At 39.9% G+C, this 25,467-nt stretch overlaps 1 protein-coding gene across 1 annotated transcript in view; it reads left to right on the top strand.

Moving 5' to 3' along the window:
• NGLY1 (N-glycanase 1) overlaps positions 1 to 25,467 on the top strand; it is a 118,653-nt gene that overhangs the window by 71,674 nt on the left and 21,512 nt on the right. The window contains exons 9-10 of the mRNA XM_053714237.1: positions 7,361 to 7,525; positions 24,286 to 24,471. Of these exons, the coding sequence (XP_053570212.1) occupies positions 7,361 to 7,525; positions 24,286 to 24,471 (351 nt within the window). The remainder of the gene's footprint in view (positions 1 to 7,360; positions 7,526 to 24,285; positions 24,472 to 25,467) is intronic.

Genomic DNA, 25,467 nt, shown 5'->3' with positions numbered 1-25,467 from the left:
CATATAAGTGGGAAAAGACAACCACTTTAAAATCTGACTTAAAAGGTAGTTCTTGGGTTAAATCTAATAACTGTATTGGAGACAATATGTTTATGTTTTGATACACAGCTGAATTGTAATATAAAGGTGACGCAATAGTGAAATAAGGCAGGCAGAGGTCTAGAAAGTTCTTTCTGTCCGTAACAACTCTTTAATTACATATAGGCATTTGTGAAAGCTGCTATTCATAGAGTTGTGAGTATTTATGATCTAAAAGACCACAATAGTAAAAGAGAGTTAAAAAGTAACTGCACCTGCTGGGCTTAAAAAATGTCCAGTAAGGGGTACTATTGAATAAATTAAGCAATAAAGTTCTTTAGCTTAAGAGAGTAGTTATGAAGAAAAGCTAAAGGTTTTCATGTAATCTCTTAACATAGTTGATTAAATAGCTGTTTGTTGGTATTTACGGAATATATTTAATTGGAAATCAGTCCCCTGAAAATAGGATTGAGTAATCTACCTATTAAAAGCAAGAGAAAGAAGTAATACAATTACTGAAATTTGAACGGAAATTAATAGAGTCTAGAGGTTTCACGTAACCTTTAGGTATTTGAATCTAAAAGAAGCAAGACTTCTTTGATGGTATTGAGGTGCTAGGGATAAGAGATAAAAAATAAACAGTCCTCTTAGCACTTGTTGACACTTTTTTAATAATTTTTGACTCTTGGTTTATAATTTAAGTGTGTTCACTGTTTTCACATTCACACCCCCTTTTTTTTTTTTTTTTTTTTTTTTTCTTTTTTTTTTCCACGTATTTTTGAGCATAATTTTTTTTTCTCTTTTTTCTTGTTCTCTCCTCCAATAGGGAGACATAGTAATAAGCACGCTTGGAATTTTTCAAGCCTAACACATAACTTTCACAAAAGTTCTGGGTGTATTTAGAACCCAGAAGCTAATGGAAAAATACGTAACAAATATCAAACCTAGATCCCCAGCCATGCCACCAAAGAAAGACAAAAAACAAAACAGCACAAGAGGTAATGGTAGAAACAGCATCAGAGTTACATCAGGCAGGAGAGAGGGCTGTAGACACACAAATTACCAACAACCAGATAGTTGAGCTATTACTCCCACAGTTAGAGGTGATTAAACAGGAATTGTCTGGTCTCACTGTTGAGATCAGGCAATTCTCAAATAGGCTGACAGAAGTAGAGACGCGGGTCTCTGAGCTGGAGGATACATATATCCACCAGGAGGAGATCACACGGAAGCTTACAGATACTATAAAAACTTTACAGAACAAAGTAGAGGACCTAGAGGATAGGTCAAGAAGAAACAACGTGAGAGTGGTAGGCCTACCTGAAACACCTGAGTATAGTGATCTTTTGCAATTTGCCTCTGTGACACTGCCACACATCTTAGGCATGACATCTCAAGGGGGACAAATAGCAGTAGAGAGAGCACACCGTACCGGCCCCAATAGGACGGGTATGGATACTAAAAATAGACCTAGAATGATTGATTCGCTACCTTAATTTTCAAGACAAAGTAGCAATCATGAGACAATACAGAAAATGTCACCCACTGATTATAGAGGGTAAGCAGATATTAGTGTTCCAGGATTTTTCGGTAGATACATCTACCAAGAGAAAAGAAATGTCCCCTTACTGTTCAGGGCTGATTAAGGCAGGGATGAAAGCGAATTTAAGATATCCTGCGAAAATAATTGCTGAAGGAAAGGAAGGGCAGGTAGTGTTAAACTCCCCAGAAGAAGCAAAGCTATTTTGTACTAAAAATGAGATAATTATTTAGCTCCTCTGGGCTATATACAACAGGTTTAAATGAGACAGTCATTAATATACTGATGGCTAATAGAATAATAAGACCAGTATGGTTAGGGTTTTATTTTAGATTAAGTTGGATGGGGTTTTTCCTTTTTTTTTTTTTTTTTCTTTCCTCTTCTCCCTTTTCTCTCTTTCTCTCTCCACTCATGGCCACCGGAAATACAGTCGGCTAGAAATTAAAATATAGGTGATATGGGAGAAAATCTGAAGTGTATTTTGTGGAATATTGGAGGTGTAACCTCCCCAATGAAACGTAAAAGTATCTTAAAGACTATTAAAAAATGTAATCCTGATATAATTCTTTTGCAAGAACTCCATTTAAGAGAAAATGAAATACCTAAACTTAAGCCCAAATGGATAGCTGAGATAATAGCGACACCTTGTATAACAAGGAAATGTGGCGTCGCCATAATGATAAATAATAGGCTAACATACAATATAATAAAGTCAGAAGGAGACCCTGCAGGCAGATTTTTAATAGTTCAAATAGAAATAGACTCTAAGAGGTGGACATTCTGTAATATTTATGGCCCAAATAGCTTTGATAAGGATTTCTGGAATAAACTTAAAGATAAATTAATTCCTTATTTAGACTAGAATTTAATTCTGGCGGGCGACTTCAATATGACCCTATACCCGGAAGTAGATAGATGGAGACAAAAGAAAAGTTCTGGTAAATATAAAAGAGAGGCTAGTTTCTTCAGAGAATTTTGTAAAATGTTAAGAGTCAAGGATATATGGAGAGCCCAACATCCAGATACGAGGGAATATTCCTGTGAGTCTAAAGCACATAAACATTTCTCTAGGATTGATATGTTTCTAGTAGAAGAAAAAAATTTGAAAATTGATATAGAAACGGAAATTTTAGACTTTACTCTATCGGACCATGCAATTATATCCCTAAAATTGATATTCCATGTACCGGAGCGGTCAAATGTAAATACTTTCAGATTCCCTGGGTATATGGTTAATAACTTAGGCTTTCGTAATTGGCTGACACAAAGGTGGCAGGAATATGCTGAGTTGAATCAAGGATACAGACACAAACCAGAAATTTTCTGGGAAGTGGGTAAAGCTGTATTGAGGGGGGAAATTAAACAGTATATGATCAGAAAGAAAAAGAAACAGATGGCTAGGGAGGTACAACTAGCGAACCAGCTTAAAAACCTATATAGAAAGTATATTTTAAACCCCAATAAGACTTCCTGGGATAAATATGTAAGGGCCAAAGCAGAGAGAGAGTTGTTTCTGAACAATAAATGGGCATTAGAAGATATTAAAAACAGGAATTACTGGCAAGGCCTCCAAGGAATATCAGCCAAGCATTTGGCTAAAATGAGGGAGGTTAGGAAAAATAAAAACGTATGTACTCTGATAAAATATAAAAACATTACTTATACTAAAGCGACGGAAATTCGGGACGCCTTCTATAAATATTATCAAAAACTTTACTCACAAGGAGAAGTAGACATGCAGGCAAAAGAGAAGTTCTGGAAAGAAATCACTTTATCAAAGCTAGATAGAGAAAAAGCAATTCAATTAAATACAGAAATAAGTATAGAGGAAGTAAATATAGCTATTGAAGCAATGAAATCAGGAAAAGCACCAGGTCCTGATGGAATATCTGCTGAATTCTATAAGATATTGAAACCAGACTTGGCGGGAATTTTGTGTGAAATTTTTAATTTATATTTTGTGCATAATCAAAAGCAATCACCATATTTTACGGATTCTATAGTGACCTTGATTCATAAGAAAGGTAAACCAAAAGAAGATATGGGCTCATACAGACCCATATCTCTACTTAATAACGATTATAAGATTCTAATGGCCATTATTGCAGATAGGCTCAAGAAAGTAGTTGGTGACATAATCCACCCAGACCAGACGGGATTCATGCCAGGGCGAAATGCCGCCAGAAACATCCGTAGAGTGTTATTAACAATTGATCATTACTACAACAAATTAAATAGAACAGAAAGCAAATGTAAATCAGATTTGGCATTAGTAACTAGACGCAGAGAAGGCGTTTGATTCGATAATTTGGGAACACATGATGACTTCTCTAACTCAGTTTGGGTTCTTTGGTAATATGGTCAATATAATTGAATTAATATATAAAACGCCTAGATCACAAATCTATGTAAATGGAGCGCTTACTCCATATATAACACTCCAAAGGGGTACCAGACAAGGATGCCCGCTATCCCCAATACTTTTTAATATATCATTAGAGCCACTCGCAATTTATTTGAGAAAAGAGATAAGGGGTATTAATCTTGGTAAACAAAAAATAGTCGTATCACTCTATGCAGACGACATTATGTTATTCTTAAGTGATTCAAAGACAAATATCCCAAAAAGTCTGGAGATAATAAACTGTTTTAGCAAATTTACGGGGTATAAGATCAACACGCAGAAATCTGAGATTTTGTGGCTAAAGAAAAATAAAACAAGTTATTTAGAGAAATGACTACTATAGAATACTTGGGAATTAAACTAGGAAATAACCCTTATAAGTGGTATACCTTGAACTTTACGCAGTTTTTCTTAAATTTGGAAATGGAATTACAGAGATGGAAATTGTGTTTCCTTTCCCTTTCAGCTAAAGTTATGCTAATCAAATCTATTTTTTTTCCGCGTTTAATGTATTTATTACAAAATTTACCGCTGTTTATCCCTAAGCAGGATTTACTTAGATATAACAAGGCATGCACAAAGTTTTTTTGGGGAAAGGGGAGACCTAGAATATCGGCAGATAGGTTAACTATACCCAAAAATATGGTGGTATGTCTCTACCAAATTTAAGATATTACAATTGGACCACCATGGTGAAATACGCAATAGATTGGTTAACGGAAGCTCAGTATATTACATATTATGATATAGAGTCGGAGTTGATAGCCCCTTTTAATTTGAAAGCCGTTCTGCACCATACATATGGAAAATTGCCTGGTAATATTAAACAGTTGCTGACATTTTCAAATATAATATTGGCGTGGCAAAAGTATTGTAAAGTATTGGGGATAGATTATAGAATATCACAATATTTACCTATAATTGGAACACCAGCATTTTCACCAGGCCTGCACAACACAGTATTTAGGGAATGGCAGAATAAGGGAGTTACATATTTTTCGCAGCTGTTAATAGAAGGTACAAATAATATACAACTATTTAGCCAGATTTCGGGTAAGTTTCAGCTCCCTTCAAAAAACTTTTTTGCGTTTCTACAAGCTTAGAAGCTTTATTACAACATTAATAGCTGAGACAAATCCGGAATGGAGGCTACGAGAATTAGAGGCAGGTCTCAAACTTTATAAGGGGGGTATTAGAGCAGTATCCTATTGGTATGAGGCGTTATTTATAAAACTGGGTGACAACTATTTGATGGGGATAAGAGATAAACTCAAAAAATATTTTCCAAACATACAAGAGGAGGATATTAAGAAGAGTATAGGAGTAGTTGTAGAGTCTACTTCAATAGTTAGCTGGAGGGAAGCTCATTGGAAAATCCTGAATAACTACTATTTTACTCCAGACAGAATCAACAAGTGGGCAGGTGAGGGCCTTAGTCTGGGCTGCTATAAATGTAATGCGGAAAGGGCGGACCTTTTACATTGTTTTTGGTCATGTCCCAAGATCAGACAATTCTGGGGAAAAATTAACTATTGGCTCAATAGATACATTCAAATACGGATGGAATTTAATTCAGAGGTGGTTTTCTTATGCCAAGAACAGATAAGGCCAGGAGATAAACAACTAATTAATACTTCCATTATGGCAGCTCGAAATTTAATTTTAAGAAAAGGGAAACTTAAAAAAGCGCCAAAGATGGTGGAGTTTACAAAGCTGATAAAGACACAAATGACAGCAGAAATATACGATAAGAAACTAGCTTTGTAGCATAACCTCCGAAAATATTTCAATAAATGGCTTAAAATAATTGCAGAATGGCCAATCGAGATACAAAAACAATATATAGCCCCGCTAAGAAATTCATTAGCCTTCCAGACTTTGATATGCGAAGAGAAGATACCTTATCAGTGGGGTGAAGTCAGAGAGAGGATGGTGTAGTTTCGGGGACCGGGGGGAGAGAGGAAGAGGGAATAGCCCCCTTTTTTTTTTATCTTTTTTTCTTTTCTCTCTCTTCTTCTTTTGGTGTGTGTGATAGGGCAAACATGAGTGTAAAAGGTTTTAAGAATTATGTTTAAAACCCAGCATTGTGTATAAATCAGCTTGAATATGACTATGAATTGTCAACAAGGCAATAAGCGATTCGCTTTATTTTGTATTCTTTTATATGAAGCATGATAAGGAGCCCTGTGAGGCGTAAAATGACGAATTTGGTTGTTCTTTTTTCTTTTGTATTACACATTGCTGGATATAAATAAAGTATTAAAAAAAAAAAAGAAAAAGCAAAAAAAAACCAAAAAAAAACAAAGGCTACCATCAGTAACACACTACGCTGCCAGGGACTCAGATCCTGCAGTGCCAGACGTGTCCCCCTGCTTAAGCCAGTACATGTCCAGGCCCGTCTGAAGTATGCTAGAGCATTTGGATGATCCAGAAGCAGATTGGGAGAATGTCATATGGTCAGATGAAACCAAAGTAGAACTGTTTGATAGAAACACAACTTGTCGTGTTTGGAGGAGAGAGAACACCATACCTACTGTGAAGCATGGGGATGGCAACATCATGCTTTGGGACTGTTTCTCTGCAAAGGGAACAGGACAACTGATCTGTGTACATGAAAGAATGAATGGGGCCATGTATCGTGAGATTTTGAGTGCAAACCTCCTTCCATCAGCAACGGCATTGAAGATGAAATGTGGCTGGGTCTTTCAGCATGACAATGATCCCAAACACACCGCCCGGGCAACGAAGTAGTGGCTTCGTAAGAAGCATTTCAAGGTCCTGGAGTGGCCTAGCCAGTCTCCAGATCATAACCCCATAGAAAACCTTTGGAGGGAGTTGAAAGTCTGTGTTGCCCAGCAACAGCCCCAAAACATCACTGCTCTAGAGGAGATCTGCATGCAGGAATTGGCCTACATACCAGCAACAGTGTGTGAAAACCTTGTTAAGACTTACAGAAAATGTTTGACCTCTGTCATTAAGTATTGAGATGAACTTTTGATATTGACCAAATACTTATTTTCCACCATAATTTGCAAATAAATTCTTTCCAAATCAGACAATGTGATTGTCTGGATTTGTTTCCACATTTTGTCTCTCATAGTTGAGGTATACCTATGATGAAAATTACAGGCCTCTCTCATCTTCTTAAGTGGGAAAACTTGCACAATTGGTGGCTGACTAAATACTTTTTTTTCCCCACTATATATATATATATATATATATATATATATATATATATATATATATTGTATTGTGTCCTAATAAAAGCCCAAATAATGGAGAATTACATATTTATGTTTCCGCCTTAAAACACATTTTATTGTATACTCTTATATGTCTATAGTGTTGAAAAGTATTTTTTTGTTTTACTGGTCTTAACTTGTTTTAATTGTTTACAGAGACAGCAGTCCATTGAAGAGCACAGAAAAAAAGAACTTCTTGGAAGATTGATAGTAGAAATCGTTGAGTTTATGTCTCCTAAGACGCCCAAGCCTGGAGAACTTGGTGGTAGGATATCTGGGTCTCTAGCATGGAGGGTGGCAAGAGGTGAAAGTGGTGCAAAGGTAAATATCAGTTACGGGGAAAGCCATAACAGGCTTTTTATTAAAGGGATATTAAACAGTACATATTACATGCTGTAATTTATAGTTAATAAGCTTTAATATATGTATTATATACATACATATAACTAATATTTCTTTCCTAAGACATGGAGAGTCCACAACGTCATTCCAATTACTAGTGGGATATTCATTCCTGGCCAGCAGGAGGAGACAAAGAGCACCACAGCAAAGCTGTTAAGTGTCACTTCCCTTACCCATAACCCCCAGTCATTCTCTTTGTCAATGGAGGAGGTGAAGTTAGGTGTCTGAAAATATTTTTCCTTTTTTTGGGGTACTTTTCCCTGCAAGCAAGGATTTGGGTATAGCTGTGTCCACATCAATCTCTTGAGTAAGAGTAGTGGTGGCTTTTAATCAGTTAGAAAGTAGTGAGGTGGTCCTTGCTCAGTTTTTCTAACATATATTGCTGCCCTTTGTATAGAAAGCCAGAGTTGGTTACTCTGTTCTTTCTTTTTCTACAGGTCTCTGTAAGGAGTATGTGTCCTTTCACACCTTATGAGCTGTCTTCCTGCTGGACAGCTGGATTTGCAGGCAAGTGCTTTTGTCTTCTAGGTACTGGAGACTAGCACTTCAGAGGATATTGCTGCAATAATTAATTGGGACACACTTATCCTTTATTGGGGAGTGCAGGCACTCATTAGGTGACAGAGACTTGGGGTTAATCTCCTTACTTGTGTGGGGAGGATTTTCCTTAGCATATACATTTTTATATGTGACTCATTGGTTATTGAGGCTTTGATTGGGGCTTATAGTGAGGGCTGTATTAACAGCTTCTTTTATGGCTTACAAGCTCAGCAGAGCGATACTTGCAAAAAAAATTTCCTCATGTTTAGAAAAGACATTGAAATGTAAAGATACATTTCTTTTTTTCTGAGCCTAATGTCTCTCAGGATGATGCTTTTCAGGCAATGCCACAGCTTTCTCCTCAAACGTCCCAAGCCTCAATGGCATCACATACAGTGCCCTGCAGTTCATCTCAGCCTCCTGGAGGCGTATATTTGCCTGTAGATTTTGCGGCACAGATATCTTCTGCGGTATCTGCAGCTTTATCTGCTTTTCCCATGTTGGGGAAGCACAAGAGGAAATCTAAACATTTTTCTGATAGTAAGGTGCCTGTCGCCTCTGCTGCTGCGAAGGACCTCCTTCCTAAGTCTGTTGAGGAGGATACCTCAGTAGCTTCTGAGGGTGAAATCTCAGATTCGGACAGTATAATTCCTTTGACTGACTCTGAAGAGGTAAACTTCAGATTTAAGCTTGAACACCTCTGTGTACTGTTAAAGGAGGTACTGGCTACTTTGGACGACTCCGATTCTTCTGTCGCTGTCAACCCTAAGAAATCTAGTAAACTTAACAGATACTATGATGTTCCTTCCCCTGTGGAAGTGTTTCCTGTTCCAGATCGTGTGTCGGAGATAATTGCTCAGGAGTGGGATAAGCCTGGGATACCTTTCTCCCCGTCTCCCATTTTTAAAAAGATGTTTCCTGTTGCTGACTCCATTCGAGACTCATGGCACACAGTGCCTAAGGTAGAAGGGGCTATTTCTACTCTGGCTAAGAAAACCATGATTCCTATTGAGGATAACTGTTCCTTTAAGGATCCCATGGGCAAAAAGCTGGAGGCTTATTTAAAGACAATGTATGTTCATCAGGGTTTACAATGGCAACCTGCAGTCTTTATTGCCACAGTGGCAAGTGCGGCATCTTATTGGTGCAATGCTTTGTCAGAGTTGGTTTTAGAGGAAACTCAGTTGGAGGAGATCCAAGATAGGATTAAGGCTTTCAAACTAGCCAATTCCTTTATTTCTGACGCGAACATACAAGTCATTAGTCTGGGAGCCAAGATGTCTGGCTTCACTGTTGTGGCTGAAATCTGGGTCAGACGATGTTACCTCCAAGTCCAAGCTTCTGTTGCTACCTTACAAGGGTAAGACCCTGTTTGGTCCTGGTCTGGCAGGGATAATTTATGAAATTACAGGTGGAAAAGGGTCTTTTCTACCACAAGGCAAGAAGAATAGACCTAAGGGGTGTCAAAATTTTAATAACTTCAAAGGATAGAAGTCTTCCTCTTCCAGGCTGGCCGGAGCAGTCCAAGTCCTCTTGGAGACCCAATCAATCTTGGAATAAGGGAAAACGATCAAAGAAGCCCTCATCTGAGACTAAGTCAGCATGAAGGGTCTGCCCCCCGTCCAGTACTGGATCAAGTGGGGGGCAGACTTTCCATCAAGCTTGGATACGTGATGTCCCAGACTCTTGGTCTGTGGACATAGTATCCCAAGGTTACAAAATAGACTTCAAGTCTTGTCCTCCCAGGGGCAGATTTCTCCTCTCAAGATTATCTGCAGACCAGGTAAAAAGAGAGGCATTCTTGAACTGCGTTCAGGACCTTTTCTCCCTGGGAGTGATTGTTCCGGTTCCACTAAGCGAACATGGACTAGGATTTTATTCAAATCTGTTTGTGGTTCCCAAAAAAGAGTGAACTTTTCGTCCCATTTTAGACCTGAAATGTGTCAACAAATTTCTCAGGGTACCGTCCTTCAAAATGGAAACTATTTGTTCCATTCTCCCTTTGGTCCAAGTGAGTCAGTTCATGACGACCATAGACCTGAAGGACGCGTATATTCATGTTCCCATCCACTGGGATCATCACAAATTCATGAGATTCACTTTCCTGGTCAAGCACTTTCAGTTTGTAGCTCTTCCGTTTGGCCTTGCCACAGCTCCCAGATTTTTTTCAAAAGTTCTGGGGGCTCATTTGGCAGTTGTCAGGTCTTGTCAGGGAATCGCATTGGTGCCTTATCTGGACGACATCTTGGTTCAGGCGCCATCTTTTCATCTAGCAGAATCTCATACGAAGATCATTTTTGTCTTTTCTTCATTCCCACGGATGGAAAGTGAATCTGGAAAAGAGTTCCCTTGTTCCAGCTACAAGGGTGGTTTTCTTAGGAAACATCATAGATTCCCTATCTATGAAGATTTTTCTGACGGAGGTCAGAAAAGCAAAAATTACCTCTGCTTGCCTCTCTTCAGTCTACTGTCCGGCCGTCAGTAGCTCAATGCATGGAGGTAATTGGTCTGATGGTAGCCTCCATGAACACGTTCCCTTTGCTCGATTCCATTTGAGAGCTCTACAACTCTGCATGCTCAGACAATGGAATGGAAACCATTCGGATCTGGACCAGTTTACAAATGACTCTTTCATGGTGGATATCTCAGGATTATCTGTCTCAGGGAACATGCTTCCACGGACGTCAGCCTGCTAGGTTGGGGAGCAGTTTGGGACTCTCTAAAGGCTCAGGGCCTATGGACTCAAGAGGAGTCTTCTCTTCCAATAAATATGTTGGAGTTGAGAGCGATCTTCAATGCTCTAGTGGCCTGGCCTCAGTTGTCTTTAGCCCGGTTTATCAGATTCCAGTCTGACAACATCACCTCAGTGGCTTAAATCAACCACCAGGGAGGAACTCAGAGTTCCTTGGCCATGAGGGAGGTGTCTTGCATTCTGCAGTAGGCGGAAGCTCACAATTGTCTTCCATCTGCCATCCACATTCCAGGAGTGGAATACTGGGAGGCGGACTTCCTGAGCAGACAGACCTTTCATCCTGGGGAGTAGGCTCTCCATTCGGAGGTGTTCTCCAGGTTAACCCTCAAGTGGGAGGTGCCAGAGTTGGATCTGATGGCGTCTCGTCAGAATGCCTAGCTTCCAAGGTACTGTTCAAGTTCAAGAGATCCTCAAGCTGCTCTGATAGATGCTCTGGCGGGGTTCCATGGGATTTCGGTCTAGAATACCTGTTTGCTCTCCTTCCACAAGTCATTGCTCGTATCAAACAGGAAAGAGCGTCTGTAATTCTAATAGCTCCTGCATGGCCTCGCAGGATCTGGTTTGCAGACCTAGTGAGGATGTCATCTCTATCACCTTGGAGGTTACCTCTGAGGAAGGACATTCTAACTCAGGGTCCTTTCCTCCATCCAAATCTCATTTCTCTGAAGCTGACTGCTTGGAGATTGAACGCTTCGTTCTGGCTAAGCATGGGTTTTCTGAGTCTGTCATTAATACTATGATTCAGGCTCGCAAGCCTGTTACTCGTAAGATTTACCATAAGGTATGGCGTAAATTCCTTTTATTGGTGTGAATCAAAGGGCTACTCTTGGAGTAGGGTCAGGATTCCTAGAATTTTGTCTTTTCTCCAGGATGGTCTGGAGAAAGGGTTGTCAGTCCTCTGAAGGGTCAGATTTCTGCATTATCTATTCTTTTACATAAGCGTCTGGCGGCTGTGCCAGATGTTCAATCTTTTTGTCAGACCCTAGTTAGAATCAGGCCTGTGTTTAAACCTGTTACTCCTCCTTGGAGTCTTAATCTAGCTCTTAGGGTTTTGCAACAGGCTCCGTTTGAGCCATTGCATTCCATATATATTAAGCTTAAGCTGTGCTATTTCTTCTGCTCTGAGAGTTTCTGAACTCTCAGCTTTGCAGAGCGATTTGCCTTACCTTATTGCTTTCATGTATTTGGCAAGAGTCCATGAGCTAGTGACGTATGGGATATACAATACTAACAGGAGGGGCAAAGTTTCCCAAACCTAATTCCTATAAATACACCCCTCACCACACATACAATTCAGTTTTACAAACTTTGCCTCCTATGGAGGTGGTGAAGTAAGTTTGTGCTTGATTTTTATGATTTCTTCTGTGATAAGCGCTTCTAAGCATTCTGAAGGCCAATTCCTCTCAGTGGGATGTGAAGAGAGTATCGCCTATTTGATTTTATGGTTTCCCTCGTGGGGAATCTTTTCAAGGTTTCTCTGTTATCGGTCGTAGGGATTCATTTCCTACCTCTCTTTTCAGATCGATGATATACTCTTATATACCATTACCTCTGCTGATAGCTTTCAGTACTGGTTTGGCTATCTGCTATATGTGGATGGGTGTCTTTCAGTAAGTATATATCATTATTTAAGACACTCTGCTATGGTTTGGCGCTTTATGTATAAAGTTCTTAATATATGTATTTTACTTATATTTGCCTTGAGTCAGGTCTATGTGTAATTTCCCTTTGCAGTCTGGCAGTTTTGTTATGGGAATCATGTTTTAGGAAGTTTTTCTTACCTGGGGTATAGTCTTTTTTCAATTTGACTTGTTTTTTCTTTGTAAAACTTGCGGGCAAATTAGGCTCGCGAGGGCGCAAAATGCTGTTATTTATTGCGTCATTCTTTTTTTGCCGCGAATGTGCGTCTGTAATGACTCAAGTTCGTCATTTCCTGCGTCTTAGTTGATGCTAGGTTGTTTGGCGGAAATTGTGTTTGTTATGACGCGAGTTGCGTCATTTCCAGATGTTTGTTGGCGCCAAAACATTTCTCAACTTCCTTTTGCGTCGTGCGTCATACTTCGCGCCAAAAAATGTCGTTTTTATTTTACCCCACTTCCTATATGCTCCTTGCCTTCTTTATGCTCAGAGGGCTATGCTATTTGCTTTTTTTTGTCAATTTTAGCATTTGCATTTTTTCCGATTCCTGAAACTGCTATATGTGGAAATAAGATATTTCTGTTTAAATGTTATTTCTCCAACATAGGTGTGTCCGGTCCACGGCGTCATCCTTACTTGTGGGATATTCTCTTCCCCAACAGGAAATGGCAAAGAGCCCAGCAAAGCTGGTCACATGATCCCTCCTAGGCTCCGCCTACCCCAGTCATTCTCTTTGCCGTTGTACAGGCAACATCTCCACGGAGATGGCTTAGAGTTTTTTAGTGTTTAACTGTAGTTTTTCATTATTCAATCAAGAGTTTGTTATTTTCAAATAGTGCTGGTATGTACTATTTACTCAGAAACAGAAAAGAGATGAAGAATTCTGTTTGTATGAGGAAAATGATTTTAGCAACCGTAACTAAAATCCATGGCTGTTCCACACAGGACTGTTGAGAGCAATTAACTTCAGTTGGGGGAACAGTGTGCAGTCTCTTGCTGCTTGAGGTATGACACATTCTAACAAGACGATGTAATGCTGGAAGCTGTCATTTTCCCTATGGGATCCGGTAAGCCATTTTTATTAAGATAGTAAATAAGGGCTTCACAAGGGCTTATTAAGACTGTAGACTTTTTCTGGGCTAAATCGATTCATTATTAACACATATTTAGCCTTGAGGAATCATTTATTCTGGGTATTTTGATATGATTATATCGGCAGGCACTGTTTTTGACACCTTATTCTCTAGGGGCTTTCCCTAATCATAGTCAGAGCCTCATTTTCGCGCCGGTAATGGCGCACTTGTTTTTGAGGACAGCATGGCATGCAGCTGCAGGTGTGTGGAGCTCTGATACATAGAAAAGTCTTTCTGAAGGCATCATTTGGTATCGTATTCCCCTTTGGGCTTGGTTGGGTCTCAGCAAAGCAGATTCCAGGGACTGTAAAGGGGTTAAATATAAAAAACGGCTCCGGTTCCGTTATTTTAAGGGTTAAAGCTTCCAAATTTGGTGTGCAATACTTTTAAGGCTTTAAGACACTGTGGTGAAATTTTGGTGAATTTTGAACAATTCCTTCATACTTTTTCGCAATTGCAGTAATAAAGTGTGTTTAGTTTAAAATTTAAAGTGACAGTAACGGTTTTATTTTAAAACGTTTTTTGTGCTTTGTTATCAAGTTTATGCCTGTTTAACATGTCTGAACTACCAGATAGATTGTGTTCTGAATGTGGGGAAATCAAGGTTCCTTCTCATTTAACTATATGTATTTTATGTCATAAAAAATTTAGTAAAAATGATGCCCAAGATGATTCCTCAAGTGAGGGGAGTAAGCATGGTACTGCATCATCCCCTACTTCGTCTACACCAGTCTTGCCCATACAGGAGGCCCCTAGTACATCTAGTGCGCCAATACTCCTTACTATGCAACATTTAACGGCTGTAATGGATAATTCTATCAAAAACATTTTAGCCAATATGCCCACTTATCAGCGAAAGCGCGACTGCTCTGTTTTAGAAAATTCTGTAGAGCATGAGAACGCTGATGATATGGTTTCTGAAGGGCCCCTACACCAGTCTGAGGGGGCCAGGGAGGTTTTGTCTGAGGGAGAAATTTCAGATTCAGGAAACATTTCTCAACAAGCTGAACCTGATGTGATTAATTTTAAATTTAAGTTGGAACATCTCCGCGCTCTGCTTAAGGAGGTGTTATCCAATTTGGATGATTGTGATTATCTGGTCATTCCAGAACCACTATGTAAAATAGAAAAGTTCTTAGAGGCCCCGGGGCCCCCCGAAGCTTTTCCTATATCCAAGCGGGTGGCGTACATTGTTAGTAAAGAATGGGACAGGCCCGGTATACCTTTAGTACCTTCCCCCATATTTATAAAATTGTTTTCCTATAGTCGACCCCAGAAAGGACTGATGGCAGACAGTCCCCAAGGTCGAGGGGGCGGTTTCTACTCTACACAAGCGCGCCACTATACCCATAGAAGATAGTTGTGCTTTCCAAGATCCTATGGATAAAAAATTAGAAGGTCTGCTAAAGATGTTTGGTCAGCAAGGTTCCCTTCTACATCCAATTGCATGCATTGTCCCTGTCACTGCAGCCGCGTGTTTCTAGTTGATGAGCTAGGAAAGGCGATTATTAGTAATTCTTCTTCTTATGAGGAGATTATGGACAGAATTCGTGCTCTTAAATTGGCTAATTCTTTCACCCTAGACGCCACCTTGCAATTGGCTAGGTTAGCGGCGAAAAAATTCTGGGTTTTGCTATTGTGGCGCAGAGCGCTTCGGTTAAAATCTTGGACAGCGGATGCGTCTTCCAAGAACAATTTGCTTGACATTCCTTTCAAGGGGAAAACACTCTTTGGCCCTGACTTGAAAGAGATTATCTCTGATATCACTGGGGGCAAGGGCCACGCCCTTCCTCGGGATAGGTCTTTTCAAGACCAAAAATAAACCTAAGTTTAAGCAGGAAGGTAATACTTCTCAAGCCAATCCAGCCTGGAGACCTATGCAAGGCTGGAACATAGGAAAGCAGGCCAGGAAACCTGCCACTGCTACCAAGACAGCATGAAATGCGGGCCCCCGATCCGGGACCGGATCTGGTGGGGGGCAGACTCTCTCTCTTCGCTCAGGCTGGGGCAAGAGATGTTCTGGATCCTTGGGCGTTAGAAATAGTCTCCCAAGGTTATTCTCTGGAGTTCAAGGGGCTTCCTCCTAGGGGGAGGTTCCACAGGTCTCAGTTGTCTTCAGACCACATAAGAAGACAGGCATTCTTACATTGGGTAAAAGACCTGCTAAAAATGGGGGTGATTCATCCTGTTCCATTAGGAGAACAAGGGATGGGGTTCTACTCCAAATCTGTTCATAGTTCCCAAAAAAGAGTGAACGTTCAGACCAATCTTCGATCTCAAGATCTTGAACAAGTTTCTCAAGGTTCCATCGTTCAAGATGGAAACCATTCGAACACTTCTTCCTTCCATCCAGGAAGGTCAATTCATGACCAAGGTGGATTTCAAGGATGCGTATCTACATATTCCTATCCACAAGGAACATTATCGGCTCCTAAGGTTTGCATTCCTGGACAAGCATTTCCAGTTCGTGGCGTTTTCTTTCGGATTAGCCACTGCTCCTAGGTTTTTTCTCATAGGTACTAGGGTCCCTTCTGGCGGTGCTAAGACCAAGGGGCATTGCTGTAGTACCTTACTTGGACGACATTCTGATTCGAGCGTCGTCCCTTCCTCAAGTATAGGCTCACACGGACATTGTCCTGGCCTTTCTCAGATCTCACGGATGGAAAGTGAACGTGGAAAAGAGTTCTCTATCTCCGTCAACGAGGGTTCCCTTCTTGGGAACTATAATAGACTCCTTAGAAATGAGGATTTTTCTGACAGAAGCCAGAAAAACAAAACTTCTAGACTCTTGTCGGATACTTCATTCCGTTCCTCTTCCTTCCATAGCGTAGGGCATGGAAGTGATAGGTTTGATGGTAGCGGCACTGGACATAGTTCCTTTTGTGCGCATTCATCTAAGACCATTACAACTGTTCATGCTCAGTCAGTGGAATGGGGACTATTCAGACTTGTCTCCGAAGATACAAGTAAATCAGAGGACCAGAGACTCATTCCGTTGGTGGCTGTCCCTGGACAACCTGTCACAAGGGATGACCTTCTGCAGACCAGAGTGGGTCATTGTCACGACCGACGCCAGTCTGATGGGCTGGGGCGCGGTCTGGGGATCCCTGAAAGCTCAGGGTCTTTGGTCTCGGGTAGACTCTCTTCTACCGATAAATATTCTGGAACTGAGAGCGATATTCAATGCTCTCAAAGCTTGGCCTCAGCTAGCGAGGGCCAAGTTCATACATCAACCATCAGGGGGGAACAAGGAGTTCCCTAGCGATGGAAGAAGTGACCAAAATCATTCTATGGGCGGAGTCTCACTCCTGCCACCTGTCTGCTATCCACATCCCAGGAGTGGAAAATTGGGAAGCGGATTTTCTGAGTCGTCAGACATTGCATCCGGGGGAGTGGGAACTCCATCCGGAAATCTTTGCCCAAGTCACTCAACCGTGGGGCATTCCAGACATGGATCTGATGGCCTCTCGTCAGAACTTTAGAGTTCCTTACTACGGGTACAGATCCAGGGATCCCAAGGCGGCTCTAGTGGATGCACTAGTAGCACCTTGGACCTTCAAACTAGCTTATGTGTTCCCGCCGTTTCCTCTCATCCCCAGGCTGGTAGCCAGGATCAATCAGGAGAGGGCGTCGGTGATTTTGATAGCTCCTGCGTGGCCACGCAGGACTTGGTATGCAGATCTGGTGAATATGTCATCGGCTCCACCATGGAAGCTACCTTTGAGACGAGACCTTCTTGTTCTAGGTCCGTTCGACCCACTCCAGCTGACTGCTTGGAGATTGAACGCTTGATCTTATCAAAGCGAGGGTTCTCAGATTCTGTTATTAATACTCTTGTTCAGGCCTGAAAGCCTGTAACCAGAAAAATTACCACATAATTTGGTATATCTGTTGGTGTGAATCTGCAGGATTCCCTTGGGACAAGGTTAAGATTCCTAAGAGTCTATCCTTCCTTCGAGAAGGATTGGAAAAAGGATTATCTGCAAGTTCCTTGATGGGACAGATTTCTGCCTTGTCCGTGTTACTTCACAAAAAGCTGGCAGCTGTGCCAGATGTTCTAGCCTTTGTTCAGGCTCTGGTTAGAATCAAGCCTGTTTACAAAATTTTTGACTCCTACTTGGAGTCTCAACCTAGTTCTTTCAGTTCTTCAGGGGGTTCCGTTTGAACCCTTACATTCCGTTGATATTAAGTTATTATCTTGGAAAGTTTGTTTTTGGTTGCAATTTCTTCTGCTAGAAGAGCTTCAGAATTATCTGCTCTGCAGTGTTCTTCTCCTTATCTGGAGTTCCATGCAGATAAGGTGGTTTTGCGTACTAAACCTGGTTTTCTTCCAAAAGTTGTTTCTAACAAAGACATTAACCAGGAGATAGTTGTACCTTTCTTTGTGTCCTAATCCAGTTTCAAAGAAGGAACGTTTGTTGCACAACTTGAATGTAGTTCGTGCTCTCAAATTTTTACTTAGCAGCTACTAAGGATTTCAGACAAACTTTGTCCTTGTTGGTTGTTTATTCTGGTAAACGGAGAGGTCAAAAAGCAACTTCTACTTCTCTCTCCTTCTGGATTAAAAGCATTATCCGATTGGCTTATGAGACTGCCGGACGGCAGCCTCCTGAAAGAATCACAGCTCACTCCACTAGGGCTGTGGCTTCCACATGGGCCTTCAAGAACGAGGCTTCTGTTGATCAGATATGTAGGGCAGCGACTTGGTCTTCACTGCACACTTTTACCAAATTTTACAAGTTTGATACTTTTGCTTCTTCTGAGGCTATTTTTGGGAGAAGGGTTTTGCAAGCCGTGGTGCCTTCCATTTAGGTGACCTGATTTGCTCCCTCCCTTCATCCGTGTCCTAAAGCTTTGGTATTGGTTCCCACAAGTAAGGATGACGCCGTGGACCGGACACACCTATGTTGGAGAAAACAGAATTTATGTTTACCTGATAAATTTCTTTCTCCAACGGTGTGTCCGGTCCACGGCCCGCCCTGGTTTTTTTTTTTAATCAGGTCTGATAATTTATTTTCTTTAACTACAGTCACCACGGTACCATATGGTTTCTCCTATGCAAATATTCCTCCTTAACGTCGGTCGAATGACTGGGGTAGGCGGAGCCTAGGAGGGATCATGTGACCAGCTTTGCTGGGCTCTTTGCCATTTCCTGTTGGGGAAGAGAATATCCCACAAGTAAGGATGACGCCGTGGACCGGACACACCGTTGGAGAAAGAAATTTATCAGGTAAACATAAATTCTGTTTTTTTCTTTTACATTTTACAAGATGTATCAATCTGATCCTGTCTCAGAAGCTGCTGTAGGAACCATGCTGCCTCAACACAGTTCTACCAAAGCTAAGTGTATCTGTTGTAAACTAGTGGAGATTATATCTCCAGCTGTAGTGTGTAACAGTTGTCATAATAAGCTTTTGCATGCAGAAAAGGTTTCTATTAGTGCTAGTACAGTATCTGTTGTTCCTTCAACTTCTAAAGTACATGATATCCCTATTGATATGAAAAATTATATTGCTGATGCGATACAGAAGGCTATGGCTGCTATACCGCCTTCAAATAAATGTAAAAGGTCTTTTAAAAAAGATCCTACTTCAGATATTGACACTGATAAATCATCTTATCTTTTTAAGATTGAGTATATTCGTTCTTTGTTAAAAGAAGTGTTGATAGCTTTGGATATTGAGGAGTCTGGTCCTTTTGATAATAAATCCAGTAAACATTTAAATTCTGTCTATAAACCTCCTGTGTCTACTCCTGAGGTTTTTCCTGTTCCTGATGTGATTGCTAAGGAATGGTCTAAGCCTGGTACTTCTTTTGTTCCTTCTTCAAGGTTTAAAAAGTTTTATCCTTTGCCAGTGGCTAAATTAGAGTTTTGGGAAAAAGTCCCTAAAGTTGATGGGGCTACTTCTACTCTTGCTAAACGTACTACTATTACTATGGAAGATAGTACTTCTTTTAAGGATCCTTTTGATAGGAAGATCTTATCTAAGGAAAGCTTATTTGTATTCTGGCTATATTCTCAGACCTGCCATTTCTATGGCTGATGTTGCGGCTTCATCAACTTTTTGGTTGGATAGCTTAGCAGAATGGAAAAAAGACTCTGATTTGCATAGTATTGTTCGTTTGCTTAAACATGCAAATCATTTTATCTGTGATGCTATTTTTGATATCATCAAGATTAATGTTAAATCTATGTCTTTGGCTATTGTAGCTAGAAGAGCATTATGGCTCAAATCATGGAATGCTGACATGGTATCTAAATCTAGGTTACTATCTCTATCATTTCAGGGTAATAATTTGTTTGGTTCCCAGTTGGTTCCCAGTTGGATTCTATTATTTCCACTATTACTGGGGGGAAGGAAGTTTTTTTGCCTCAAGATAAAAAGTCTAAAGGCAAATCTAAAGCTTCTAATCGGTTTCGTACCTTTCGTCAGAATAGAGAACAAAAAAACACCCCTTCTCCTAAGGACTCTGGCTCCAATTGGAAGCCATCCTCGAGTTGAAATAAATCCAAGCCTTACAAGAAACCAAAGCCAGCCCCCAAGACTGCATAAAGGTGCAAAAACACATCTGAAGCCTCCCAAAAGCAAAAGGTGTTCTGGTTTGATGAAACCAAGATTAAAGTTTTGGCCATAATTCCAAAAGATATGTTCGGCGCATATAACCAAAAGAACACCATACCCACAGTGAAGCATAAGAAAAGGCTTCTGTCTTGCCACTCTACCCCATAGACCAGACATATGAAGAATACGGGGAATTGTTGTCACATGCACCACACAGCCAGTACTTGCCAGATATTCCTGCAGCTCCTTTAATGGTGCTTTAGGCCTCTTGGCAGCCTCCCAGACCAGTTTTCTTCTCGTCTTTTCATCAATTTTGGAGGGACGTCCAGTTCTTGGTAATGTCACTGTTGTGCCATATTTTCTCCACTTGATGATGACTGTCTTCACTGTGTTCCATGGTATATCTAATGCCTTGGAAATTCTTTTGTACCGTTCTCCTGATACCTTTTAACAATGAGATCCCTCTGATGCTTTGGAAGCTCTCTGCGAACCATGGCTTTTGCTGTAGGTTGCAACTAAGAAAATGTCAGGAAAGACCTACTAGAACAGCTGAACTTTATTTGGGGTTAATCAGAGGCATTTTAAATGATGGCAGGTGTGTACTGATTCCCATTTAACATGATTTTGAATGTGATTGCTCAATTCTAAACACATATGCAACCATATTATTTTATTTTTCTATTTTTACTTCCCTCCACCTAGAAGTTTCAGTTTGTTTTTCAATCAAGTTGTACAGTTTATAGGGCACATTAAAGGTGGAAAAAGTTCTAAAATGATTTATCTTTGTCTCATTTTTTTACATCACAGAAACCTGACATTTAAACAGGGGTGTGTAGACTTTTTATATCCACTGTGTGTGTGTATGTATATGTATATATATATATATATTACACACACACACTTACACATATTTAGACATATATACATTATAGCCCTTTCCATTAAAATACCTTACCATATACCATATCCCTTTTAACTCGTATAAAAAAAATATTTATATGAAATATTTTTATCAGAAAGTGTAGATATGAGTGTAATAGTTTGTGTTAATGTGTTTTTGATGTGTTTGTTGATAAAAAAAAAAAATTGAATCCCAACACTTTACGCTGGGTCTTCAGGCGTGCTAATTCATTCAGCGCAAATTTTGTTTGCGCTTAAAAGCAACTGTTTACTTTCAACTTGTAATATGCGCGCTAGTTAGCATGATCGCAATATTAACGTTAGTGCGCCACTTGTAATCTAGACCTATGTGTTTCCAATAACATTATACCAGCATTGTATAAAATGTATGTAAAATTGCTCCTTTAAGTTTGTTTTTCCATCTAAAGGGGAGGAGAGTCCACGGCTTCATTCATTACTATTGGGAATTAAGAACCTGGCCACCAGGAGGAGACAGACGCCCCAGCCAAAGGCTTAAATACCTCCCCCACTTCCCCCAGTCATTCTTTGCCTTTCGTCACAAGAGGATGGCAGAGGAGTACCAGAGTTTTGGAGTAGTCTTTTATGGAGGGTAGTACTCTTCGCAGTGGGACTGGATTTTTAAGTAGTCATATCAGCCTCTCCGTGAGAGCCTGGGCGAAAGTTAGAGTCCTGAGATGCAGGGAGAGTCTTTCTGCGAAACCATCCCGACTCATATTAACAGCTCCATAAGCAATCGGCGTTGACGAGTTTCGCTGCTTGCTTTCTTTACTCAAGTCCATGTCAGGAGCGAGGCTACTAACCTGTCACACTTGAAGGGCCGTGTTCCAGGGCGTAGATTCTGGTAAGATCGTTTCATTTTTTATTAATAATGATAACATAGAAGACAGGGTCACAGTGTGGCACCTTTTTATCTTTACAGAATCAAGGGTTAATATTCCTGGAAGGGGGATTATTGAACGGGGGGTTTATACATGATATTGTTTATTGTGTCATTGCTGCGTTATGTGCGAGATGAGGATCTGGCAATGTGTGGAACTTTCAGGATACTTGTGGAAACCTTGCGCGGCCATTTTTTGGCGTGTTTTTCCCTAGTGCAGGGGCGGTCCTGCCAGGCATTCCATGTGACTGGGTATGGCTATCTATCCTTCCTGTTGATCTGTGGTGCAGGAGACGTAGAGGTTTCTGTAGTCCGGGTCCTAAGAGGTGGTGAGTGCCCCGACCATTGGTGGTATAAAGGTGCCTTTTTTAATAAATAAAGTTAGACAGTTGGCTCCGCCTTGGAGCTTAAACTTAGTCCTTTTGGTTTTGCAGAGGGTTCCGTTTGAACCTATGCATTCCATAGACATTTAAGATTCTGTCCTGGAAGGTTCTCTTCCTGTTTACTATTGCATTGACATGCAGAGTATCTGAATGAGCTGCCTTGCAATGTGATCCTCCTTATCTGGTGTTTCATGCGGCTAAGGCTGTACTTCGCACTGGGTTGGGGTTTCTCCCCAAGGTGGTGTCTAACCGTAACATCAATCATGAAATAGTTGTTCCTTCTTTGTGTCCTAAACCTTCTTCTTCAAAGGAGAAGTTACTTCATAACCTGGATGTGGTTCGTGGCTTGAGTTCTATCTTCAGGCTACACAGGATTTCAGGCAGTCTACATCTCTTTTTGTGGTGTATTCTGGGAAGGGCAAAGGGCCTCTGCTACTTTTTTGTCTTTCTGGTTGAGGAGCTTGATTCGCTTGGCTTATGAGACAGCGGGACATAAGCCTCCTTAGAGGATCACGGCTCATTCAACTAGAGCTGTGGCTTCGTCTTGGGCCTTCAAGAATGAGGCCTCTATGGAGCAAATTTGTAAGGCGGCTACCTGGTCCTCCTTAAACACTTTTACAATGTTTTACAAATTTTACGTTTTTGCTTCTGCGGAAGCTGTTTTTGGGAGAAAGGTTTTGCAGGCTGTGGTGCCCTCAGATTTGGGTCCGCCTTTTACCCTCTCGGTTTCATTCAGTGTCCTCTAGAGCTTGGGTATATGTTCCCAATAGTAATGAATGAAGTTATGGACTCTCCTCCCTTTTAGATGGAAAACATGAATTATGCTTACCTGATAATTTCATTTCCATCGAGGAGAGGAGAGTCCACGGCTCCCGCCCGTATCTCCGTTGGGCGGCCCTAAATTTATTCATCTTCTGGCACCTTTTTTACCCTGATATTTCTCCTACTGTTCCCCTAATATGAATGTCACCAATTAGTCTAATAGGAAGGTTCTTATATGGACTTAGATGCCTCCAATTAAAGGGAAGTTTGCAATAAACCATATATAACAGGATGGACTATATTAAGAATACAGCAAGTGTGACTGATAGCTGTATTACATTTAGGCTGCTAAAGTAAATTTAAATCTACAGCTACATACTTCACAACAGAAAATATCTTGTTAATAAAATGTTGGATGATGTTGATAGTACAATATAAATGTTTATAAAATAAGTGTTTTCTGTACTGCTACATTTCTTAGGCATAATATAACCATCTATGTATTTACAAAATTAATTTATAGCACAAATTTGAGAACTTTCTATAAAAAAACTCTGCAACTAAATTAATAATTTATAAAGTTAAAAATGCTATCAAGAATTATTTTTGGGGAAGAAAAGTAAAAAAAGTTTCCTTTATTTAAAGGACAGAAAATGAATACATTATATAAATGCTTGATTTGTTCATTAGAAATGGTTTATTCTGTTATTAAATCAGTCTTATTCTAGAATCAACCACCTATTGTAGAAACTTTTAAGTGGCCATATGGTTGCAGGCTGCACTCAGAAGTTCCACGTTTTTTTTTTTTTCCAGCAAACAAACCATTAAATTATGTGGTTTTAGCAATGGTTTTGATGTAAAATTGTAAATTTGCAGAAATTTGCAAAATATTTAGGGAACTAGTTGTAAATATATTGGTGCTGTCTCTTAATTTTTCAAGACACATATACACAAAATGTAGGATGCGTGCTATTAAATGCCAGCAGACTCAAACTACCGTTCAATCAAGTAGCATATGTAAAAAAAATATATATTCTACCAACTTAATAAAGGTATTTTAACAATTTATGTCCCTTGTAACTTGATTATTTTTTTGTTGTTGTTTTAAAGCACAAGAGTGTTGTTTTCATCCCTTCTGAAAAGGAGAAGTGTGACAAACGGTTCCACCTTCAGTATAATGTAGTTGAAGATCGCTATACAAGAGTTTCAAATGACAATGAGGCGATTGCTGGCTGGGATAATGGAGTGTGGAAGACGGAGTCAGTATTTAGGAAAGTAGAAAATGACTGGAAAATGGTAGGTCTCCATAGATACCATCAGTATGAATTTGATTCATTTTTTCCCCCACTGGAATATAAAAAATATCCAGTTCAATTAAATACAAATGTAAGGAAAACACCATATGCAGAACATGTGAATGGGCATTTTGTTGTAAAAACTGAATAATATGCCAAACAAATACTTTATTAATGGATTATCAGGACAACACAGCGTATAGAGATGAACAAGTCTCCATCAGCTTGAATAAAAAAGTTATTCAGTACAGGATCATCTGTTTTATCAAATATTCAAAAAATACCTTACTTTAAGATGAAAACCATTTGCAAAAATGCTTCTAGTAAAAGTTCTTGTTTTTCAGCGGCATACGCACATATACTGTGAGGGCCCATGCACCAATATTTAAGCGGCACATCTTCTTAGAGATTCAGCAGCATGGCTTTTATGACACAAATTAAGTCTTCGCAGACACAATACACACCTGCATGGGCTAGCCCAGCATATGTGCGTATGCCATTGAAACACAATACTGTAATAACTTTCACTAGAAGCATTTTTGATAATGGAATTATATTACAAAAATGCTTCTAATTTAAAATTGAAATGTACCTGGGAAATGAAATTATGTAGAGGAATTGTAACACTTAGATTAATAATGTGAATAAATGAGAGCGAGCCAGCTCAAGCACAAGTTTTCAGTTTAGATTTAGTTCTTTCGTTTAATTTTTGATTACCGTTATAACTTGTTGCAACCGTCAAAGTTCTTAATGAAGTCATAAGAACTTTTGATACAATAGTAGACTAGATTATAAGATGACTGTATCAGTGTAAAGTTATTCTTTGAAATGTCATTTATTGTATATGTAAATCCATCGCTTTAATAAAAATAAGAAATAAAAAAAAATTGAAATGTACCCATGCATGCTTTAATTTTTACCTTTTTATCCCTTTAAGTTGTTTTACTTGTCCTTTTATCCATTCAAGTTCAATGATTCACAAACACAGGGCAAGAAA

This window comes from Bombina bombina, chromosome 5 (genome assembly GCF_027579735.1).
Source record: "Bombina bombina isolate aBomBom1 chromosome 5, aBomBom1.pri, whole genome shotgun sequence".
NCBI classification, from domain to species: domain Eukaryota; kingdom Metazoa; phylum Chordata; class Amphibia; order Anura; family Bombinatoridae; genus Bombina; species Bombina bombina.
The sequence above is the reverse complement of the archived record's forward strand: the minus strand, read 5'-3'. Positions and strand labels throughout refer to the sequence as shown.